General features: G+C 40.6%; 2 protein-coding genes across 3 annotated transcripts in view; one reads left to right on the forward strand and one right to left on the reverse strand.

Moving 5' to 3' along the window:
- The window catches only part of LOC124142024 (DNA replication complex GINS protein SLD5-like), a 35,082-nt gene extending 17,313 nt beyond the window's left edge, over positions 1–17,769 (reverse strand). Inside the window, exons 1-6 of the mRNA XM_046510262.2 lie at positions 17,573–17,769; positions 13,947–14,093; positions 11,076–11,129; positions 10,075–10,172; positions 7,365–7,453; positions 5,053–5,143 (exon numbers count right to left, since the gene is read on the reverse strand). Coding sequence (XP_046366218.1) covers positions 5,053–5,143; positions 7,365–7,453; positions 10,075–10,172; positions 11,076–11,129; positions 13,947–14,093; positions 17,573–17,659 — 566 coding nt within the window. The 5' untranslated portion in view covers positions 17,660–17,769. The remainder of the gene's footprint in view (positions 1–5,052; positions 5,144–7,364; positions 7,454–10,074; positions 10,173–11,075; positions 11,130–13,946; positions 14,094–17,572) is intronic.
- A 186-nt stretch (positions 17,770–17,955) lies between these two features.
- Positions 17,956–22,047, forward strand: part of LOC124142023 (poly [ADP-ribose] polymerase tankyrase-1-like) — a 43,937-nt gene continuing 39,845 nt past the window's right edge. For both annotated transcript variants that reach the window (XM_048393370.1, XM_048393371.1), the window contains exon 1: positions 17,956–18,178. In XM_048393370.1, coding sequence (XP_048249327.1) covers positions 17,989–18,178 — 190 coding nt within the window. In that variant the 5' untranslated portion in view covers positions 17,956–17,988. The remainder of the gene's footprint in view (positions 18,179–22,047) is intronic.

Below are 22,047 nucleotides of genomic sequence, written 5' to 3' on the forward strand. Positions count from 1 at the left end.
GAATGGATACATATATCATAAATGACATACTTTGACTCGTTAAAAGTCATATTTGTTTTTGTTTGACGATTCTATGTCAACATGAAATCCTCGCGCTCACGCGATCATGTGCGCGTGAGCATTGACGGTGACTGGTCAGATTGGTTCCATGTAAAAAATAATACCTGGGAATAGCGATCAGCTGCTACGCTTAGGGTTATTATTATTTTAAATATATTTAGTAAAGGCTGCATATGATTAAGAAAATAATGGAATATATTATTCCTAATAAAAAAAAGATACAATTTTTGCCGATCCTTGCAATAAAAATACTGTAAAGTTATATCATTGGGTGTGTCTTGACCGAATCACCGGTCGATTCCAAGAAAACGTGTGTACAGCTGATTGCTGTTTCCGGCTTAGTTTACGAGACAATACACAAGGTAATCTTAATCCCTGGATATAAAACAATGCCTAGCAGAACAATAAATACTATTTAATCGGTAAATAAACATGTCTGGTGATTTTGTATCTCAAATTTCAAATTTGTACTGACGAAGTATCTCATCACCCGTTCGTTTGCCGGACTTCGCTGAAAGGGTACGGTGTAATTTTTTTCTGCGCATAATATTCAAATTTCTTTTTTTTTTCAAAATATTGAACCTGCTAGAGGGGGGTGCGCATTATACACGGGTGCGCACTATACTCAAGAAAATACGGTATATATAATGAATGAGTGAGGTTTTATGCCGCTTTTAGTAATATTCAGCAATATGACGACAGGAGACACCACAAATGGGCATCACACGTTATACCCATGTCAGGAATCAAACTTGGGTCTTCGGCGTGACGAGCGAACGCTTTAACCAATAGGCTACCTGACTGCCCCTTCATATTTATTAACAATAGGATTGGGCCTTTCAAATGGTGTATAACATGTAGTAGCAAAGATGTTTTACAAGCGGATATTTTCTTTGATAGATGTTGGCTTCATCTATCACACAAGAGTCTCTGGAAATTCGGTGTCACAGCAGTAAACGTTTCTGGTTGAGTGGTATTGAAAGAGTTAACGCAATGTAATAAACACCACTTGTTTTAAGACAAGGTAATAAACACAACCTGTTTTCCACACAATGTTGACATAGCAGTTTTCATTTCACAGAGAAGCCAGGAAATCAAGAAGTTACAATTCGTGACGTACAGACATCTATGGCATTGCAGGTCTTAAGGTCCAAGGGAGACAACTGGGAAAACCCGAAATACCTTGTGCAGGCAAACCATCTGCTTTAAAGAACTCACATCCGTGAACTCACTGTTCATCTGTGCTTAATGTTATCTCTTCACAGATGTTCAGGTTATAACCTTGTACTCCTCCCTTGTGTGACACGTATTCTACCATGCATTGATAAATGATTGGTTAAAAAGAGGTTTCCTTTTTGCTACGGAAACTCTTTCAAATATATTAAACCTTTTCACAAAAAAATGGCTGCTGATCGATCACCCCCCCCATGTGAACTGAAATACGTATCTATATTTCCTCTGTTACACGCTGGGTCTCTGATACCAGACAGGTCTCTTATACACGCTGAGTCAACGGCTCTCGTTAAATTAATAGATGGCATAGTGTCTAATAGAGGAAATACGGTAGTTTGATATCAGATGTTTTTGGCGACGATGTGATGTTTTAGGCCTTACCCTGACTGCTTTGATGATGAGATTACAAGACTTTACGAAGGCATAACTTTTGCATGCAAATGAAATGTTTATGAAACTGTTAGGGACATGTTCGATGACGAACAGACTCAGAACAGGAAATTTTGTCATTGCAACAACCGACAATGAAAGTAAAATATAACATTATAAAAATGTGTTGAGAAACTATATTTATGAAAACATGTTGTTTACAAACCTGTTTGTTATCGATAGTCAACCACCACCGTAAAGATTTGGCAGGAGGGGATTTGAAAATCCATCAGAAAACACTCGTCCCTTCGAAATGCCACAAAAACCCTGTCCCGACATCACTGAAGTTACAGCTTTTCAAACTTGATGAAAATCATTTCAGGACACGCACAATTAGGAAAATCATACACAGACAACTATTTCTGTGTCACAAATGTCTCATTGCTTTCACACACAGGCCTTGAATCAGTGAAATCTTGAAATTGACAGGTCAAATCATGCAGATTCCTTGTGTCGAAATAGCCGGCTCGTCTGCAGCCTAAAAAGCGGCTGCGTCAGTCATACTCAGTTCCATTAGCAATTGCATTGCACCAGCAGGCTCATTCCCAGTAAATCTACAGGTTAATATTGAACCACATCAAAGATCAGGGTTGTCATCTTGCTCGTGTAACTTGTCTGAGGCACAAAATGTAACCGTCAGCCATTGACAGTTGTGAGGTGTGAGTAACCATGATGTAGGTCAAGTTCTGCCACATCCAAGTTCGGCGTGGAGAGACATTTATTTTGATTTTTTAAAATTATATACTAGGGTAATTGCAAACTACCTAATAAAACTTACTCATGAAAAATAAATAGTAGAATGTTAATTCATAAAGTGTTTTCGAGAAATATATTTGTTTAGCACATTAAAACTATTTCTTCAACCTGTCACCCCTACAATGGAAATGGCATACTCGATTTCCAAGAAAAGTGTTCTCTCCAAATGGTGCAGAGCAGGTTGCTATGAAATTAAAACATCTATCTTTGGACTAAGTTTCGTGGGTTATTTGTCAACTATGTGTTTTGAACACTTATTTTGAACTTCTCAAGACTATGGGTATTTTAATGTTGAACTTTATTCATATTTGTTACATATGTTACTACTTGTTGTCAATTTTCGAAATGTTCTCAGATTGTGGACCTTTGTACCCTGTGTTGTTACGCTTTGCAAGGGAGCACCGTTTTCAAGGCATTGTTGCCGTCATGCTAGAATGGAGATAAACCTACTGTGTTTTGAAAATTTGATGTGGTCCCACTGTCGAGTAGATACCTCTTATTTTAATTTGGAACCGAGCATCTTATCTCCTAAATGCCATCAGGTAGCATCAGGACCCAACACAATCAACACAATCAACAATACCATATGACCTTATATTCTAGTCAAAGTTTGAATGTGTTAGTGAGTATTGTGCCAGAGAACTGGGGACCTATTCTGCCGGAATCCACATGGGGAGACAAGCATGAGGTACTGGAGACCTGTTCTGCTGGAATCCACATGGGGAGACAAGCATGAGGTACTGGGGACCTGTTCTGCTGGAATCCACATGGGGAGACAAGCATGAGGTACTGGGGGCCTGTTCTGCCGGAATCCACATGGGGAGACAAGCATGAGGTACTGGGGACCTGTTCTGCTGGAATCCACATGGGGAGACAAGCATGAGGTACTGGGGGCCTGTTCTGCTGGAATCCACATGGGGAGACAAGCATGGGGTACTGGGGGGCCTGTTCTGCTGGAATCCCTTTGGGAGACAAGCATGAGGTACTGGGGGGACCTATTCTGCTGGAATCCCTTTGGGAGACAAGCATGCGGTACTGGGGGCCTATTCTGCCGGAATCCACATGGAGAGACAAGCATGGGGTACTGGGGACCTGTTCTGCTGGAATCCACATGGGGAGACAAGCATGGGGTACTGGGGGCCTATTCTGCCGGAATCCACATGGGGAGACAAGCATGGGGTACTGGGGGCCTGTTCTGCTGGAATCCACATGGGGAGACAAGCATGAGGTACTGGGGACCTGTTCTGCCGGAATCCACATGGGGAGACAAGCATGGGGTACTGGGGGCCTGTTCTGCCGGAATCCACATGGGGAGACAAGCATGGGGTACTGGGGACCTGTTCTGCTGGAATCCACATGGGGAGACAAGCATGAGGTACTGGGGACCTGTTCTGCCGGAATCCACATCGGGAGACAAGCATGAGGTACTGGGGACCTATTCTGCCGGAATCCACATGGGGAGACAAGCATGAGGTACTGGGGACCTGTTCTGCCGGAATCCACATGGGGAGACAAGCATGAGGTACTGGGGACCTGTTCTGCCGGAATCCACATGGGGAGACAAGCATGGGGTACTGGGGACCTGTTCTGCTGGAATCCACATGGGGAGACAAACATGGGGTACTGGGGACCTGTTCTACCGGAATCCACATGGGGAGACAAGCATGAGGTACTGGGGGCCTGTTCTGCTGGAATCCACATTGGGAGACAAGCATGAGGTACTGGGGGCCTGTTCTACCGGAATCCACATGGGGAGACAAGCATGAGGTACTGGGGGCCTGTTCTGCTGGAATCCACATGGGGAGACAAGCATGAGGTACTGGGGGCCTGTTCTGCTGGAATCCACATTGGGAGACAAGCATGAGGTACTGGGGGCCTGTTCTACCGGAATCCACATGGGGAGACAAGCATGAGGTACTGGGGGCCTGTTCTGCTGGAATCCACATGGGGAGACAAGCATGAGGTACTGGGGGCCTGTTCTGCCGGAATCCACATGGGGAGACAAGCATGGGGTACTGGGGACCTGTTCTGTCCTGGAATCCACATGGGGAGACAAGCATGGGGTACTGGGGGACCTGTTCTGCCGGAATCCACATGGGGAGACAAGCATGAGGTACTGGGGGCCTGTTCTGCCGGAATCCACATGGGGAGACAAGCATGGGGTACTGGGGGCCTGTTCTGCCGGAATCCACATGGGGAGACAAGCATGAGGTACTGGGGACCTGTTCTGCCGGAATCCACATGGGGAGACAAGCATGAGGTACTGGGGACCTGTTCTGCTGGAATCCACATGGGGAGACAAGCATGAGGTACTGGGGACCTGTTCTGCCAGAATCCACATGGGGAGACAAGCATGAGGTACTGGGGACCTGTTCTGCTGGAATCCACATGGTGAGACAAGCATGGGGTACTGGGGACCTGTTCTGCTGGAATCCACATGGGGAGACAAGCATGGGGTACTGGGGACCTGTTCTGCCCGAATCGGGCTGTGTTTATCCTGTCTGGAATCGGCACTGGGAGACAGTCAAAGAGTCCTGGGGACATGCACGGAGTATGTGGGTGCAGTCAACTCACCCTGTGTCCAGTGTTTCCTCCTCCACTAGCACACCATCAGTATTCTCATTCACGCGCAGGAACACGTAGCTGTCAAGGTTCGGCTGTATAACTGGAAAACATCACACAGAATGGTCAGTATGAAGACCACAAGGCTTGTAGGCTCACCTAAAATACTTGCCAAAACAGAACCAGCCCCTTCACCGACAGTTCCTCAAAGTCCTAAAACACCCTTGTACTTCTTGACACTAACTTTAACCAAGGCAACTTCCTGTATGACAATAAGTGAGATGAAATGGGGTTTAACATTGCGTCGAACATTACTGCACTTGTATACCGATGTGCATGTGTGTGTGTGTGTGTGAGTGTGTGTGTATGTGTGATTGTGTGTGCGTCTGCTTGTACTTTTCTGAACTATTGGAGCCCACTGGTTGGTTGGTTTGTTGTTAAACGCCGCTCTCAGCAATATTCCAGATATATGACGGCAGTCTGTAAATAATCGAGTCTGGACCAGACAATCCAGTGATTAATATGATGAGCATCCATCCACGCAATTGGGATCGATGACATCCATCAACCAAGTCATCGAGCTGACCAACCGATCCCGTAATTCGCCTCTTACGACAAGCATAGTCGCCTTTTATGACAAGCATGGGTTGCTGAAGACCTATTCTACCCCAGATCATCACGGGTCGCTAGCCCACCGAGATACCATGCTTTAGCTTAACATGAATACCCCACTCAGACACAGTATACTGACTCCAAGCCAACCACTCCTTGTTTTATCCCCTTAATGCTGAGCGCATTATAAATGTAAAGTCCTAATGTTTACAATAAAAGAATGAACATTGTGTGTGGCCATAGACTTTACATCAATACTCAAATTCTGCTGCCTCATATTGCTTCCGATATAAACTGTAAGTAACATCAAGATATACTGAGAAAAACAAGGACACTAGTAAAGCAGCCATGCACGTATACCAACATTGCTATACAAGTGCAATAATCTTGGACATGACGTTAAACCCCCATTTCACCTCCCCTACATTTGTAATGGTAAAAGGGAGGTAATTCAATTGACTGTATACATGAGTTACCTCCCTTCTCATAAAGTTTGGAGCACAAATGACAATAACTTCTATGAAAATTGCAGAAAGTATGTAAAAAACAGGTAATCCCCCCGCCTTATCTCTTCCACTGAGAAGCTCTTTCCTGATTTTCAGCCTTTTCCTGTCAGTCCATTGGACAGCAGTCAAATGTGACCAGACTGAAGATTTTATAAGGGAATACAATATGTTTGTGGTGTAAGCTTAGTTCCCCTTACACTAACTAGGCGCTTGATTTGTTTGTTTATACTATAGTTATTCCCACAAAATGTGGGAGGAATGGATGCTGTCTGTCCATCCTTCCGTCTGTTGTCCGTCATGTTTTGTTTCCAGAGCATAACTCGGGAACTGTTTAATATTTTATTACGAAACTTTACATATGCATCAAACACATTCTGAACTGGTGCTTTTTGGCCTTTCTAAAAATATTTTTATGGTGTTTCCATGCCAACAAACTGGACTTTGACTCAAATATGTGTAGCATTAATTTCCAAAGCATAACTTAGAAACCATTTCATATGTTATTATGAAACTTTGCATATTTATCAAACACATGCTGAACCGGTGCCTTCTGCTGTTTTCTTGGCAACAAGTTAGACTTTACCTTAATACAGCTTTCATTACCAGAGCATAACTTTAAAGCCAGACGGGTTGTAGTGTTCATTTCTGGATCATATATCCATATTATTTTCATAGTAAGTAAGTGAGTATGGTTTTACGCCGCTTTTAGCAATATTCCAGCAATATCACGGTGGGGGACACCAGAAATGGGCTTTACACATTGTACTCATGTCGGGAATCGAACCCGGGTCTTCGGCGTGTATTATTTTCATATATTATCCATGAAACTATAGATCTATATTAACAGAAACTGTCATGCTATTTTGGATTTTCTGTATAAAGATCAATGCATGGATGTCTGAGAACCGTTACCATAATTACCTAATTACCTAACTGAGATGTATAGCACCTTATAAAGGAACTTGTACAAACAAGATTTGAACAGTACTTTAGTCATATCATGGCGTATATATCCCACGAGTAAGGATATAATGCTGACAACCCTAGAAACATAATCAGGGTGATTCTAGGTCCGAACCAATTATGACAAGTTCCTGGTACGTCTAAGAGAGACAACTCTGCAACTGGGGTGCATGAAACGACTGGGCCACCTGCTCGGGACCTCTTCTAACCCAGAATCCCCATGGGGACCACCTGAATACTTACTTGATTGCGCAGGAGTTAGTGTTTGTAGGTTGGCCGGCATGTGTCTCAGGGATAAAGTCTTGAAATGTGTCTCCATTCCTTGCTGAAACCTGAAATATAATGGCAACAGTTTGATGAGAATGAACTCTTGAAACGTATCACTGTCTCATCAGTATTGTATGAGAAACAATCTCATTAAAATCAGCTCTAAGTTCTCTCTGCCGCTAAACAAAGATCTGAGGACATCCCATTACGGGTCACGTCAGAACGACCTTTTGACCGACCATTGAAACGATTAACAAGAAGTCGACATCAGCCAATTAGAAAGCAGCTTTCTCGAGCTTTATGGCACTCGTTTCAACCTGGCAACTTCCATTTCAGACTACGTTTGAAAAATATGTTGACACAGTTCTCGATTAAAATTTTGAAAACTGAACAAAATGAACATTCCGGAATGTCTAATATATGGTTGTGATTGTATGGCAGTGCTGTGCAATGCCTCCACTGTTCAAATGTTTATCCCACGGAAGCGAGAGGTAGACGATAATTTTGATGGAATCAGTTGTATGGCCGTAATTGTCGTTCAGAATACCCCGTGTTAACGTTTTTGAGGGTGCATGATTAGAAAACACATTCCGACTGTCACTTTCATGATCTGGTAGGCCACGCTTGATCGGATGAAAGGTCGTTCTGACGTGACCGGTAATGGGATGTCCACAGATTTTTATAGCAAGAACTAAGATCTGATTTTTAGGAGATTGCATGAGGAGTAGATGACACAGTTTATTATGAAAACATACTACTCACAGAGCTCCAGATAAGCTTTTGGTGTTGTGGGTATTTTACCCATGCATTTTAAAATCATTGGGTATCAGTAATTCTATCTGGGTATTCAAATTTCTGTTACCCACTAGATTTTACACATGTGGGTATTTAAGTTAAATATTTAAAAACACTATTCATCTAGTCCCTGCAAACTGGTGTCGTGTGGGTTCGAGAGCTTTATAGGACTCAAAAATACCACGATACTTCCACAAGAAAGTGTGATGGCAAATGATCATGATGTAACTGTCATCGTGGAGTTTGGCAAGGTTGACGGAATGCCCGTTTATAATTTCAAAATAAGTTGCTGATTTGCTAATCAAATACGCAGGGTTACTTCACAATATTTTGATGATACGCACAAGTTTGATTTTTGTAGCGAATCTGTAATGTTCGTTGCGTATTTGATACGCTTGGTTTTTATATGACTGCATATTTCTGCACATCTGATGCGTATTTTAGGCAGATACGCAGCTTATCTGGAGCTCTGACTCAACACTTTGTAAGAACCAAAATAGTTATCTTTAGTCAAATGTGTGGTCCTTGTGTGGCAACTGTTGAGTAGGAAATGAAACAAAGTTACCTGACTGTGTATTTTGCGATGCAAGTCAATTAGTCATAAAAATATTACACAATATTGTACTTTGATGTGCATGAAGAACTTAATAATTCTATTTACATACTAGATGTCAATTGCTTCATTGGTCAGTGTTCCCGCTGGCTTTTGAAACTACCAGTCCTGGTGGATTGGCAACACTGAAAATTACCATGTCCCCTCCTAATTTTTGTCAGTCCCAACTTTCAACAATTAAGTAACGTTTAAAAATAACCAGGTTTTAATTCATTCAACTTGACATCATCTCTGAAGTAACTTAGTTAGATCTACACGTCATTCACACAAAGTCCAGTCACAAGATTCTCCCCTTTTTTCATATTTCAAGATTAAGTCGCTACAAATATATATTTAACCTTGAAGCAAAGCAAAATGTTATTTCCTTGCACTAAAATTAAACAAGGGGAAACCCTTAAGGTAACAGACAAGCTGACTTCATACAAAAAATATACTTATCTTATACATTGTATGAATATCGCCGATGTTTTGTTCAACAACAAAGATTTAAAAGGTGCTCTATTTGCCGGTCCACAGGACTGGCAGTCACATGAATTACCGGTCCAAGCCCAATTTTACTGGTAGAAAACTGGTAATTAACGGTAAACGGGAACACTGAAGGTCATGATGACCCCATTTCAGAAAACGTCTGACCCCCTTTACAACAAGCAAGCCCTAGGAATGAATCAATGATATTTGCATGGAGTGAGTGAGTGAGTGAGTGAGTGAGTGAGTGAGTGAGTGAGTTAAGGACATGCTATCAACCAAGACCAGGGTTAGAAATTTATCTTTATTCACACTAGTCCACAAACTGATCTGCTACAGTGGTGCCATCTACTTAATGTTGAAAGTGATAGTCCACAACGAAATGCCATCAGCTCTTCCTACATCATACTTGTCTCAGACGAGTAGACTTATGTTAACTTGGAACCTTCAAGACCGTCTGATCATCCCATCCATTTGGTCGCCTCTTAAGATCATCATAGGTTTTTGAGGACGGATTCTAACCAAAGCTAGAAGTTCTGACCTCAATCCAATTAAACATTTGTGGGATAAACTTGGGCTTCGATCTGACATAAAGTAGCACCTTACAATCTGGTTGTATGCCACTTTTAGCAACATTCCAGCAATATTCCAGCAATATCCCAGCAATATCCCAGCGAGAAATGGGCTTCACACATTGTACCCATGTGGGGAATCGAACCTAGGCCTTTGGCATGACGATCGAACGCTTTAACCACAAGGCTACCCCACCACCCCCAACAAAACTTCAGACATGTTAATCCACATTTTACCTACTCTTTTGCAAAAGTGTATTCGCCAGGCGACATCAAGGCCGTGTCATCATCCTTCCTCTGGGCTTCAGCTTGCAGGACGTAGGCGGAGTATTTCTCAATCTGCAACATCAGCAACAACACTGAACACAAGTGGCTGGTGGATTTTCAAAAGAAACAGAATATTTTAAACAAATACCATTGGTTGGTTTGTTGTTTAACGCTGCACTCAGCAATAGTCCAGCGATATGACGGCGGTCTGTAAATAATCGAGTCTGGACCAGACAAACCTGGACCAGATAATATCATGAGCATCGATCTAGGCAATTGGGATCGATGACATGCATCAACTAAGTCAGCGAGCCTGACCACCAGATCCCGTTAGTCGCCTCTTATGACAAGCATAGTCGACTATACCGGCAAGCATGGGTTGCTGAAGGCTGTTCTAACCCGTATCTTCACGGGTCACACACATATACCAAATTTCCTAAATATATATTTCAATATGGCTGCTATAGCAAAATTGGATTCAAACTCCGGAACAAATTGGGGTGTCATCATTGGTGGGAAAGTGAAATCTCCAGGTGGATTGCTTTCCAAGTAGATGATGTGTAAGGTAACGCAGTTTGAGAGAAAATATAGGAATGGCCAAAGATTAAATATAAAAAAAAAATAAAAAATAAAATATCATTAAAAACGGAACACATGTGTTGTCCCACTACTAACTACACATCTACCAAATTTCACAACATTTTGAACAAAAATGGCTGAGTAATGGCCATAAGTTCAGCTTGCAGTAAGGTCAAATTGCAAAGGTCAAGGTCAAAATATAAAATGTCTAAAAGAACGGAACAAATAAATACCGAGCCAATACTCACTACACATGTACCAAATTTCATTACAATTTGAAAATAAAATGGTTGAGAAAATGGCCATATATGGCTTTTTCAATACGGCTGCTGTAGGACGGTAAGGACGTGAATTATAGTCCTGTCTCCTCACTCCCCTTACCCTTAAAATAGTTACCTTTTCTAATCTTAATCTCAAGTAGCTGCTGAGTACATATCGGATTCTGTCAATCTGAAAGATGGAAAGAAAATGGACAATGAAAACATGAAGAAAATTCTTAACAAGTACTGACCAATGTTTAATGTACAATGAGCATGTGAGTGATTTGGTTTTCTGCTGTGTTTAGCAATATTCCACCACTGTCATGGTTGGGGCACACCAGAAATAGGCTTCACACATTGTACCCATTTTGGGAATCAAAACCAACTTTCGGTGTGACGAGTGAACGCTTTAACCACTAGGCTACCCCACCCACCTTATGACAATGTACAATGATCACCATGAAGATCCGGTTTAAAACAACCCTTGCTTGCCAAAAGAGGCAACTAGTGAGTAAGTGAGCTGGGTTTAGCGCCGCTTTTAACAGTATTACAGTTACATCACCATGTGTCAGCTTAATGTGGGAGGAAAGCCCAAAGTGATGCAAGTATCAGACATTACCCACTTCGGTGAAACCCACGAGCACGGGTATGGTGCTGACAAACCTAGAAACATAATCGGGGCGAGAGGCAACTAACAGGATGAGTGTGTGGGTTTGGTTGGGTGAGTGACGTTTACCGTCACTTTGAACAGTATTCCAGTTATATTACGGCACATCAGCTTGATAAAGGATGAATTCCCGAAGTGATGCAGGACTTAACCGTTTACCACTTTCATGAAACCCACAAGCACGGGTATGGTGCAGACAAACCTAGAAACATAATCGGGGCGAACTGGGACTACAATCATAGGTTCCTGGCGTGCCCAAGGGACGCAACTCAGTGAATTGTGATGCCTTTGATGACTGGGTCAGCCATGCCCTCTGACATGGAGGCAAAATGAGTTCATGGTAATAGTCACGCGATATTTTTCATTAACCAATTTAAAACAAGGCATCCTTTACATGGAAGCATTAAGATTATCATACATGTCTGCATCTTCCCGAGGCAAGAGAGTTAACTGACTTTAATAGTCCAGTTTCCACCCTTGCCGAACTAGGCTGGTATTATGGAGTTAGATTTTGGCTGGACTAACGAGTCTATGCATATTCCGATCAAAATCGCCCAACGAAATTGAAATCCGGTTAGTAAACTGTCATGCAGATTTTAGGTCGATTGCAGGATTTGCAAAGCATGTGCACCGCCAACTCGTTGTCAACAGATATTTTCCAAATCTGTTCCTGTTTTTAATCAAGGTGCTCACGTGATTTGATGCACTTCGAGATGTAAGATCCGTCTTATCACAATATCCTCTTGACTGGGCGCCGCCATTTTGTTTGAAGCAAATGCAAGTGAAGTGATACGAGAGGTGGAATCTGATTGGTCCATTGGAGAGGCAAAGAAGGGATATAACTTGTACTAGCCACTGGTGGGGCTATGCTAAAGCCTGGGAATTCCAGCCTAGTTCGGCAAGGGTGGAAACTAGACTTTTAGAGTCAGTTAACTCCCTTGCCTCAGGAAGATGACATGTCTGTGTGATACACACACTCCATAAGTATATCAGTATTCAAACCATCACTGTGCTGGAATATGAGAGAAAAAAACTAGAGTGATGTGTATAATCAATTTTAGAACAACCATGAAGATCCGGGTAGAGAATAGGTCTTCAGCAACCCATGCTTGCCGTAAAAGGTGACTATGCTTGTTGTAAGAGGCGACTAACGGGATCGGGTGGTCAAGCTCGCTGACTTGGTTGATGCATGTCATCGTATCCCAATTGCGTAGATCGATGCTCATGATGTCAATCACCGGACTGTCTGGTCTGGACTCGATTATTTACAGACCGCCGTCATATAGCTGTAATATTGCTGAGTGAGGCGTTAAGCAACAAACAAACAAATAAAAGAACTAAGCAGTAACTGCTGACAGACAGATGCGACTGATGTAAGGGAGACAACTGTCATTCAGGAAGTAGTTATGACAGCACATAAATCGTATCAGTGAGGTTGACAGTTGTAGGTATGGAATGCTAGTTTGATTGAGATGTTTGTTGTGTTTTAGGAATGATTGTGTTTGTGGAAATGTTCATTTGACAGTTTGATATCTTTGAGGAAACCAGGTTAACTGTACAAGCTACTTCTCCTTTCCTTCACTACTTTCAGTTGCAGTTTAATGACTAGTTCTTAACGCTGAACTAAACTGACAGACAATTTAAACATCTTTGTCTCATTCAAGCAGAACTAGCTACAAACTCTAGAGGACCAGTTAGATAAGGTTAACATTTGTTATCTGGACAAGACTTTAGATCAACATCTAAGGCTGTATAGTCTGGAAGGTTATTTAAGGTACTGACGTTTACTACAATATCTGAGTGAGTGAGTTAATGCTTTACGTCACATCGGCAATATTTCAGCCATATCGTGACGATTTACAATATCTGAAAAACTATCGGACCTACTCCAGTCAAAGTTGGTATGAGATTATTAAACAGTCATACATAACTGGATATTACATATGCACGGGAATCACGCACGTTGAGACGCCCAACGCTAACACCGTATTTGTGCTTGCATGATTCCCGTGCACCCTTTCGAGTTGAGTTGATTGGTTCAACTGTGTCATATGGCCCTGTGACGCAGGGGTAGCATTAAGCAGATGGCTGCTTCAATGAATGCTTGTTCCACCCGTGACGAACAGGTCTGGTTGTTGATGAAATATAGTGATAGCTAAATAGACAGATTTTTTATCCACGCACCGATTGTCTTTAAATGTAATATCCAGTTATGTATGACTGTTTAATAATCTCATACCAACTTTGACTGGAGTAGGTCCAATAGTTTTCCAGATATTGTAGTAAACGTCAGTACCTTAAATTACCTTCCAGACTATACATTGACATGTGACTTCTCACCTCCATTCTATGAATGCTGACTTTAAAATCTCCCCTCTTGGCTGATCGAATGTTCTCCTCCATGGCTGTGATCTGCTCCAGCATACAATCCACAAGGTCGGTCTTTGCCTCCAGGAGGTCAGGGGAGAATTTCTCATCTAACCATGCCTGAAAATATATCATATCAGAGTTGAGAGCCAACCACACCTGAAATATATCATGCCACTGTTTAGTGAGTGTGTTTAGTGAGTGAGTGAGTGAGTGAGTGAGTGAGTGAGTGAGTGAGTGAGTGAGTGTGTTGTTTTTAGGCAGCTTTTAGCAATATTCCAGCAATATCATTGTACCCATGTCAGGATTCAAACCCGGGTCTTGGGCATGGCTTTAAGAGATCGCTTTAACATTAGGCAACCCGACCGCCACATACCACTGTTCGGAACCATGCGTGAAAATATATACAGCTTACATTGTCAGAGTTTAGAGCACTACCTGAATATACAGCATATTGTATCATGACCTGAATATACAGCATACCATGTCAGAGTTTAGAGCACGACCTGAATATACAGCATATCGTGTCAGAGTTTAGAGCACGACTTGAATATACAGCATACCATTATAGCGTTTACAGCACTACCTGAATATACAGCATATCGTGTCAGAGTTTAGAGCACTACCTGAATATACAGCATACCATTTTAGAGTTTAGAACACTACCTGAGTATACAGCATATCGTGTCAGAGTTTAGAGCACTACCTGAATATACAGCATACCATGTCAGAGTTTAGAGCACTACCTGAATATACAGGATACCATGTCACAGTTTAGAGCACTACCTGAATATACAGCATATCGTGTCAGAGTTTAGAGCACTACCTGAATATACAGCATACCATGTCAGAGTTTAGAGCACTACCTGAATATACAGCATATCGTGTCAGAGTTTAGAGCACTACCTGAATATACAGCATACCATGTCAGAGTTTAGAGCACTACCTGAACATGCAGCATATCGTGTCAGAGTTTAGAGCACTACCTGAATATACAGCATACCATGTCAGAGTTTAGAGCACTACCTGAATATGCAGCATATCATGCCAAGAGTCAAGACCAAAAACCATACCAGAAAAAATATAATGTCACATCTTTGAGGAACTCCTGAAGAGATATCATGTTCCAATAATTGATGAAATTATTAATTCTGTCTCGGTTTTCCAAGCATCTTGCACTTTAAGGTTAATTTTGTTTAAAGTAGGTAACCATACTCTTAGCCCTTGGATCCCCTTTCCACTGAAGCACCCCTTTATGATTAGGGTGGGGCACCTCTTGCCAATCAAACACCTGTTTACCATAATCAGGGTAAGGCATCCCTTTAAGACCCTGGGGGTTATTTGTGAGGTAGGGTATGGAATATGTCTTTAAAATCAAACAATTTTTATCAAGTTCCGAGTGTTGCGAAAAAATGGCTACTGTGCATGAACATAAAGGTATTAACCAATCAGGTGCTGATTAGGGCTGGGACAGGTAACTCGGGTACTCGGGTTGGGTGGGTACTGAGGAGGACCTGGGTACCCACAGGACCACCCCGACCCGGGTACCCGCAGGACTACCCCCGACCCGTGGTTAGTCACATTATATATTGTTTAATGACAAAAATGATTTACCCGGTAGAACTATTTGGTTACACTACAAGTCACTAATGTTCGCATTTCTTTTTGACTGTGCACCCATTCCTTCTGACTTTTATATGTTTGAATAACTATAAAACTTCAGTCATCTTCAGTTTATGCATGACCAGATCGTTTTATTCGTGTATCTAAATACATTTTGTCCAGGGCTACGGTCAAACTTTTCCCAATCGGACATTTTGTACCTATCTCTTGAGACCTACAGGGGGTACCGGGTAGGGTCGGGTCTTAGGGGATGGGTACCAGGGTAGTAAATTTGGACTAGTCCTACACTAGTGCTGATCGCTTGATAAACGAGCACTAATAGCAGAAAACTCACTTTGTGATCCTGCGTGGTCAATGTTTATGTTTATTACAAACTGTTAATCTCCGAGCTGTTCTGGTGTTCACAATCAGCCTATCAAAACATCTGTGGCCATGCTCGGCTATCTAAAGCGACAATAAACAATTTAAGGCAAGTGATTAACTGGATTAAGTACTGACACATTGTCCTCAATTTACGCTCTTAGTAACAATAGCAGAGCTCTAGATAAGCTTTTGGTTATTTGGGTATTTACCCAGGGGTTTGATTTTGATTGGGTATCCATCATTTTTAGAAGGTATTCAAAAACATTTTACCCCCCTGTTTCTTAACATTTGGGTATTTTAACTTTAAACCTGATTTGTAACAATCCCTGTAAATCATTCAAAAATATGTGAATAGTAGTATACCTGTCTGCGTCTGCTTGCAGCCCCCTTTCTGGGAAGCCATTTTTGTTTGCAAAACCTAGCACTATAAGAAAGACACTTTCTACAACATACTTTTCAATTGGCATCTATCAGTAAGTTTGTCATAGAAGCATTTCCGAATGTAACTGTTGTTAAGTGAATTTGGCGATCGGCTGATACACAATCATTTTATCTAACAGTTGTAATATACGCAATTGTTTATTTAATTGTTATAATGTACACATTAATTTTATTTCAATAGAGTACTTATAGTTTTTGTTGCGTATTTGATACACTAGGTTTTGATTTGTCTACACATTTCAGTTTATGTATTGCGTATTTATGCAAATACGCAGCTTATTTTGAGCTCTGAATAGTAAACCTGTGATTAGGCTGTAGCCTTTGAAGTGGGTGCATTCTGTCCATAAAACACAACTGGAGGGAGGAATTTCAGTATTGAAAAGATTACGATGACAAACACACTTTGCAAGTTTACTTTATTCGTGTTTGGTTTTGGTTTAACGCCGCACTCAGCAATATTCCAGCTAGATGAAGGCAGTCTGTAAATAATCAAGTCTGGATCAGAAAATCCAGTCAATGATATCATGAGCATTGATCCATGCAATTGGGAGATCAACCAAGTCAGCGCCTGAACACCCGATCCCATTAGTCGCCTCTTACAACAAGCATAGTCGCCTTTTTCGGCAAGCATGGGATGCTGACTCGATCCTGTTAGTTGCCTCTTACGACAATCATGGGTTGTTGAATACCTATTCTAACCCAGATCTACCTGGGTATGATTATTTGTGATAGCGCAGTGGTTCTGTGGTGACATGTGGGCTAATTAGTTGAAGCAGCATGTCTACATAATTATGCAAAACTATGTTGGTTTTCTCTGTTTATTTGATGTTTAACACAGCAGTCGGCAATATTCAAACTATATGACGGCGGTCAGTAAATAATCGAGTCTGGACCAGAAAATCCAGTGATTGACGTCATGAGCATCGATCAACGCAATTTGGAGATGATGACGTGCATTAACCAAGTCAGCGAGCCTGACCACCCGACCCCGTTAGTTGCCTCTTACGACAAGCAGGGATTGCTGAATACCTATTCAAACCCGGATCTTCACAGATATGGGAGATGTAAGGGAACAACACTAACAAACGGGTAGGAGGATTTCCTGACACACATGTCAACTCTTACTGCTGATCGGAATCAGGACAAATATCAAATGTATTCAAGTTTGATACCTCTTCTAATTTCTGAAGTACTTCAGCTGCTGTCATAGTTTCAACCTCTTCATCTTCCTCCAGAGACAGCGCATCTAGTTCCGACATGTTTGAGTAATATTAATATGAAGTATAAACAGTGCCGACTTTGGATAATGTAAACAACTTCACGCCAAATTTCCCGCCATGTGAGCTTCGTGATGACGATGTACCTTTCAATGATTTGTGAAAATGATTTAACAAATTTATATCCCCTAATTAATACCTTTTGACAACTCATGTACTATATGGGATGCATATAATTATCCCAGAATAATAATTATCCCAAAAATAAGCTTGTCACAAACGATCACTTTATTTTGTAATTTCGCAGAAAATTCAAAATTAGTCTCGCGCAATCTCGTTGTGCGAACGAGATGTTAGCAACTTAGTCCAAAATGGCGACTGGCCGTCGTCCTATTCTCCCAAATGAGCCCTCTTCTCCTTCTTCAAATGACGTTGGAAGAGAATTATTTGAAGCTTGTAGGAATGGTGATTTAAGCAAAGTTAAGAAATTAGTCAATTCTCACAACGTTAACTCCAAGGATACCGCAGGGAGGAAATCTACACCTCTTCATTTCGCTGCTGGTAAGGAAGTGTTCGGGCCTCTGGCCTAGTGGTGTTTTCAGTTTTGATCAAATTTGAGTGTTAGTCCATTTTTTCCTACACGATATTGTTACTGCACTTTTCTTACACATTATTGTGTATCACACTTTATGAATTTCGCTTTCCTACTTGCAGTAGACCTGAACTTAAAATGTCTGTTGTATGCTTACATCCACAGCTGGTTGAAGAAAGATCAATTAGTCATGATTTGCTGACAAGGCTCAAAGTTCGTCAAGGGTTTTCCAAGTCAAAATAAGTGCTTATCCTGCAAACGCTGAACGTATGTTAAAATATGGAGCCTTTTCCAAGCCGAATTAGTTTACGTCCAGTTTGCTTTTGCTTTAGCCCGTGATCAGCTGATGGCTGCATATCTTCATGTTGGTTATTGTTGTGTAAACAATGAAACTAGTCATCCCGTTCGTTCATGTGTCAAAGTGTGTGAAACACAGTTGTTTTCCCTATGTTCTTTGGGTCATTTGAGTAGAGATGCTGAAGCAAAAGCAGAGGTGGATACCATTGACTCCATCAGCTAAATCCAACTGGTCAGTTTGAAGGATAAGGATATACACTCAAAAAGCAATTTCAAATTAGCTGTGTACTCAATGTAATGTGACTACGTTTAGGAGATTAAGTCACAACTTTTCCCTACTTGCCAACTAGTTGTCATGCCTAATTCTAGTAAAATTGACAAGTGATGATTCTATGACATGTAATGCCTTTTCTTTTGTGGGAATCAATCAAGAAATGTTTTTTTATATGCAATGTATGATTTATGTTCAATCAATGGGTGATCATGAAAGCATTCTGCTACTTTAGCCACCTAGTTTGAAGCCTTAGTCTAGTAAGATTCGGTTTGCTCAAAATAGCTGTATGATAACATTAAAGTCTACTGAAATTGAAAATGATGCTAAGGGCCAAGTTCAGGCTTGTGGACTCCTTTTGGCACAGACTGTGATTGGGTATGAAAAGAGATAAGAAGCATTTGTTTCCTCAACATTCTTATATTTTTCACAATACTGACCATGGAGACATTTCATAAGCATCAGAATTTGAAGTCATCAGTTTGCATGGTTTGTCCACCAAGTTTCATAGCTTTTGCTCGCTGAGCAATATTAGTCATCTTGTCCACCTAACATTGCCTAATAACCTTCATGATATTTGTGAAGACAAGTCATGATCTGACTTCTGTTAACATGTTTTTGTTCTTCATTAGACTGACATATACCTATGGTAGCCTCTGAAATGAACATATCTTTCAGAAGACAGTTGTTAAATTATCTGGACTCTTTTCCTTCAGACACTTCAGCAGTTTCAGTAATCTAGACTTGCCGACTATTATAGACTTGCAAGGGCTGTTTTGGGTATATTTCTTTCAGGGTCTGTATGACAGACTATTTCGGCATCCACTATGGTATTGACCACAGAACACAGAAAAGAGACCATTGTTATTGTAAACATGGTAAAGATAAAATTCTTATTGTTCAGTTGCACTACAGTATCATTTTTTGGAATTATAAAGTAGGAATTATGAAGGAGCAATTAGTCAGAGCGTAAATAAAATTGATTCCAACTACAAGGCCAAAGCAAGAATTGACTTTGTTTTGGGAGGTACATTTTCTGTTAGTGTTACATCATTATTGACCTGTCTGCACATAATCTAAGCTAATAAAACATCCATCATATAATGAACAGTACTAACAAATTATGATCAGTGATTACAGATTTCAAATATGACAGGCCATGACAACTTGGTAGGTTGTCTCGTTTTGCATAAAGGAAATATATCTCTGTTCTTGCATGAAGCCTGAGCCACCAGGTTACTGGGTATGGTAACACTTTCTTTTCCAGCGCAAGTAAAAATGTTTTTCATTTATCATGATTGCACTACTAATTGTGGTTCTGCATGTAATTTTCTTCATTGTCGTTTTGTTTAATGCCGCACTTAGCAATATTCCAGCTATGTGACAGTGGTCTGTAAATAATCTAGTCTGGACCAGACAATGTAAAGAAGACCAAAGAACACAATACATATTACACATATTAGTTAATACTAAGTCTATGATTATGAACTTGTTCAGTTGTTTGATTTCATCGTTTACATTTCCAACTTTCTTGTTAAAAATGTTCTGCAGAAAAAGGGGCGGTCGGTCAGCCTAGTGGTTAAAGCATTAGCTCGTCACGCCGAAGACCCGGGTTCAATTCCCGACATGGAAACAATGTGTGAAGCCCATTTCTGGTGTCCCCCGCCGCGATATTGCTGGAATATTGCTAAAAGCGGCGTAAAACCATACTCACTCACCTCATCGTCAATAAGTCAAGATTTATCTTGTACCCAACTTGAAATTGTATAATCATCATGAATAAGAGCCAAATATCAGCCAAATTTCTGAAGTCTTTGTAAAGAAATCTATCCATGGTACATCATGTACATAATAATTTTGTTTTGTTCACAATGATCATGATGATAAATCACTTAATTTGACATTTGGCTCTATTAATCCAACTGATGAGTAGCATAAGAGACATTTTCAACTTTTTACTTTCACAAAAATTCTCAACACTAACAGCCTGACATAATGATGTTCATTGATCATTCGTAGATTGCTTCTGATGCTTCTAAGTCTGAATAATGTCTGCTTTGTATATATTTATATTAGCATTATACGTATACATCGTCAGATGCAATTGATGGATTGCTGTGTGTCAGGCCAGTGACATGCTGAAAGTTCAGATCCAGTTGCCATGGTTTCTTAGGCATTTGATTGATTATGTAATCTGTACTGTGCTTGGTTGGGTGTCTGCTGTTATGTTTATCTGTTCAATGAGCAGCTTAGAATGTCACACACCGGAGTCTTGAAGTGACATATTTTGAGTCAACATTTGTCATTCATAAGTGATACGTCTAAGAATAACCAGACTTTGTCAGAGAAATTTCAAATAGTATCAAAAAGGAAACTATTAAAATAATAAGCATGTAAATGAAATGCCTATTTATGACGGGTCACATGTCACCAGATGGTTGCTTGTTTACAAATGCAATTTTCACCACAACATTGAACATTCTTATTTAGGATTAGATATCCTATTTACACTGTCAGCAGGAAAAGAAATGAATGTATGAAGTACAAGCCCTAATTGTAATAACTTAGAGGAACATCCCCAAAATGTTCAAAATTCTACCAGCCCTTAGGATATCTTTAACATTAGCGAAACTGGCTTGGGCTAGTGCTAATTTCTATACCCATATAGTCAGTGCATGATGTCAAACTGACTACTATTATTATAACATGTCATGATTTGAAAGGAGCATACCTAATTGTTTACATTATTACAAAGACTGATATGTATTTCATGGATTCTAAAAACTGATTATTTGAAATGGTTGATTATTGATAGTTATTCGATCATGATGAAGAGAATTTATGGATGTCAACTTCTTTATTATGAGGAACACAATGTTTTAGAGTATACACTTTTTCCTCCATCATTCACCTGATGAAGGAGTAAGCATATACTCCAAACGTTGTGTTCATTCAGTCATGATGTTGGTGGTTTGAAATCAGTTTATGTTTGTACATGTTGATAATCTGAGCTCTAGATAAGCTTTTGGTGTTGTGGGTATTTTACCCATGCATTTTAAAATCATTGGGTATCAGTAATTCTATCTGGGTATTCAAATTTCTGTTACCCACTAGTTTTTACACATGTGGGTATTTAAGTTAAATATTTAAAAACACTATTCATCTAGTCCCTGCAAACTGGTGTCGTGTGGGTTCGAGAGCTTTGTAGGACTCAAAAATACCATGATACTTCCAAAAGAAAGTGTGATGGCAAATGATTATGATCTGACT

This window comes from Haliotis rufescens, unplaced genomic scaffold (genome assembly GCF_023055435.1).
Source record: "Haliotis rufescens isolate VD_foot unplaced genomic scaffold, xgHalRufe1.0.p SCAF_12, whole genome shotgun sequence".
NCBI classification, from domain to species: Eukaryota; Metazoa; Mollusca; class Gastropoda; order Lepetellida; family Haliotidae; genus Haliotis; species Haliotis rufescens.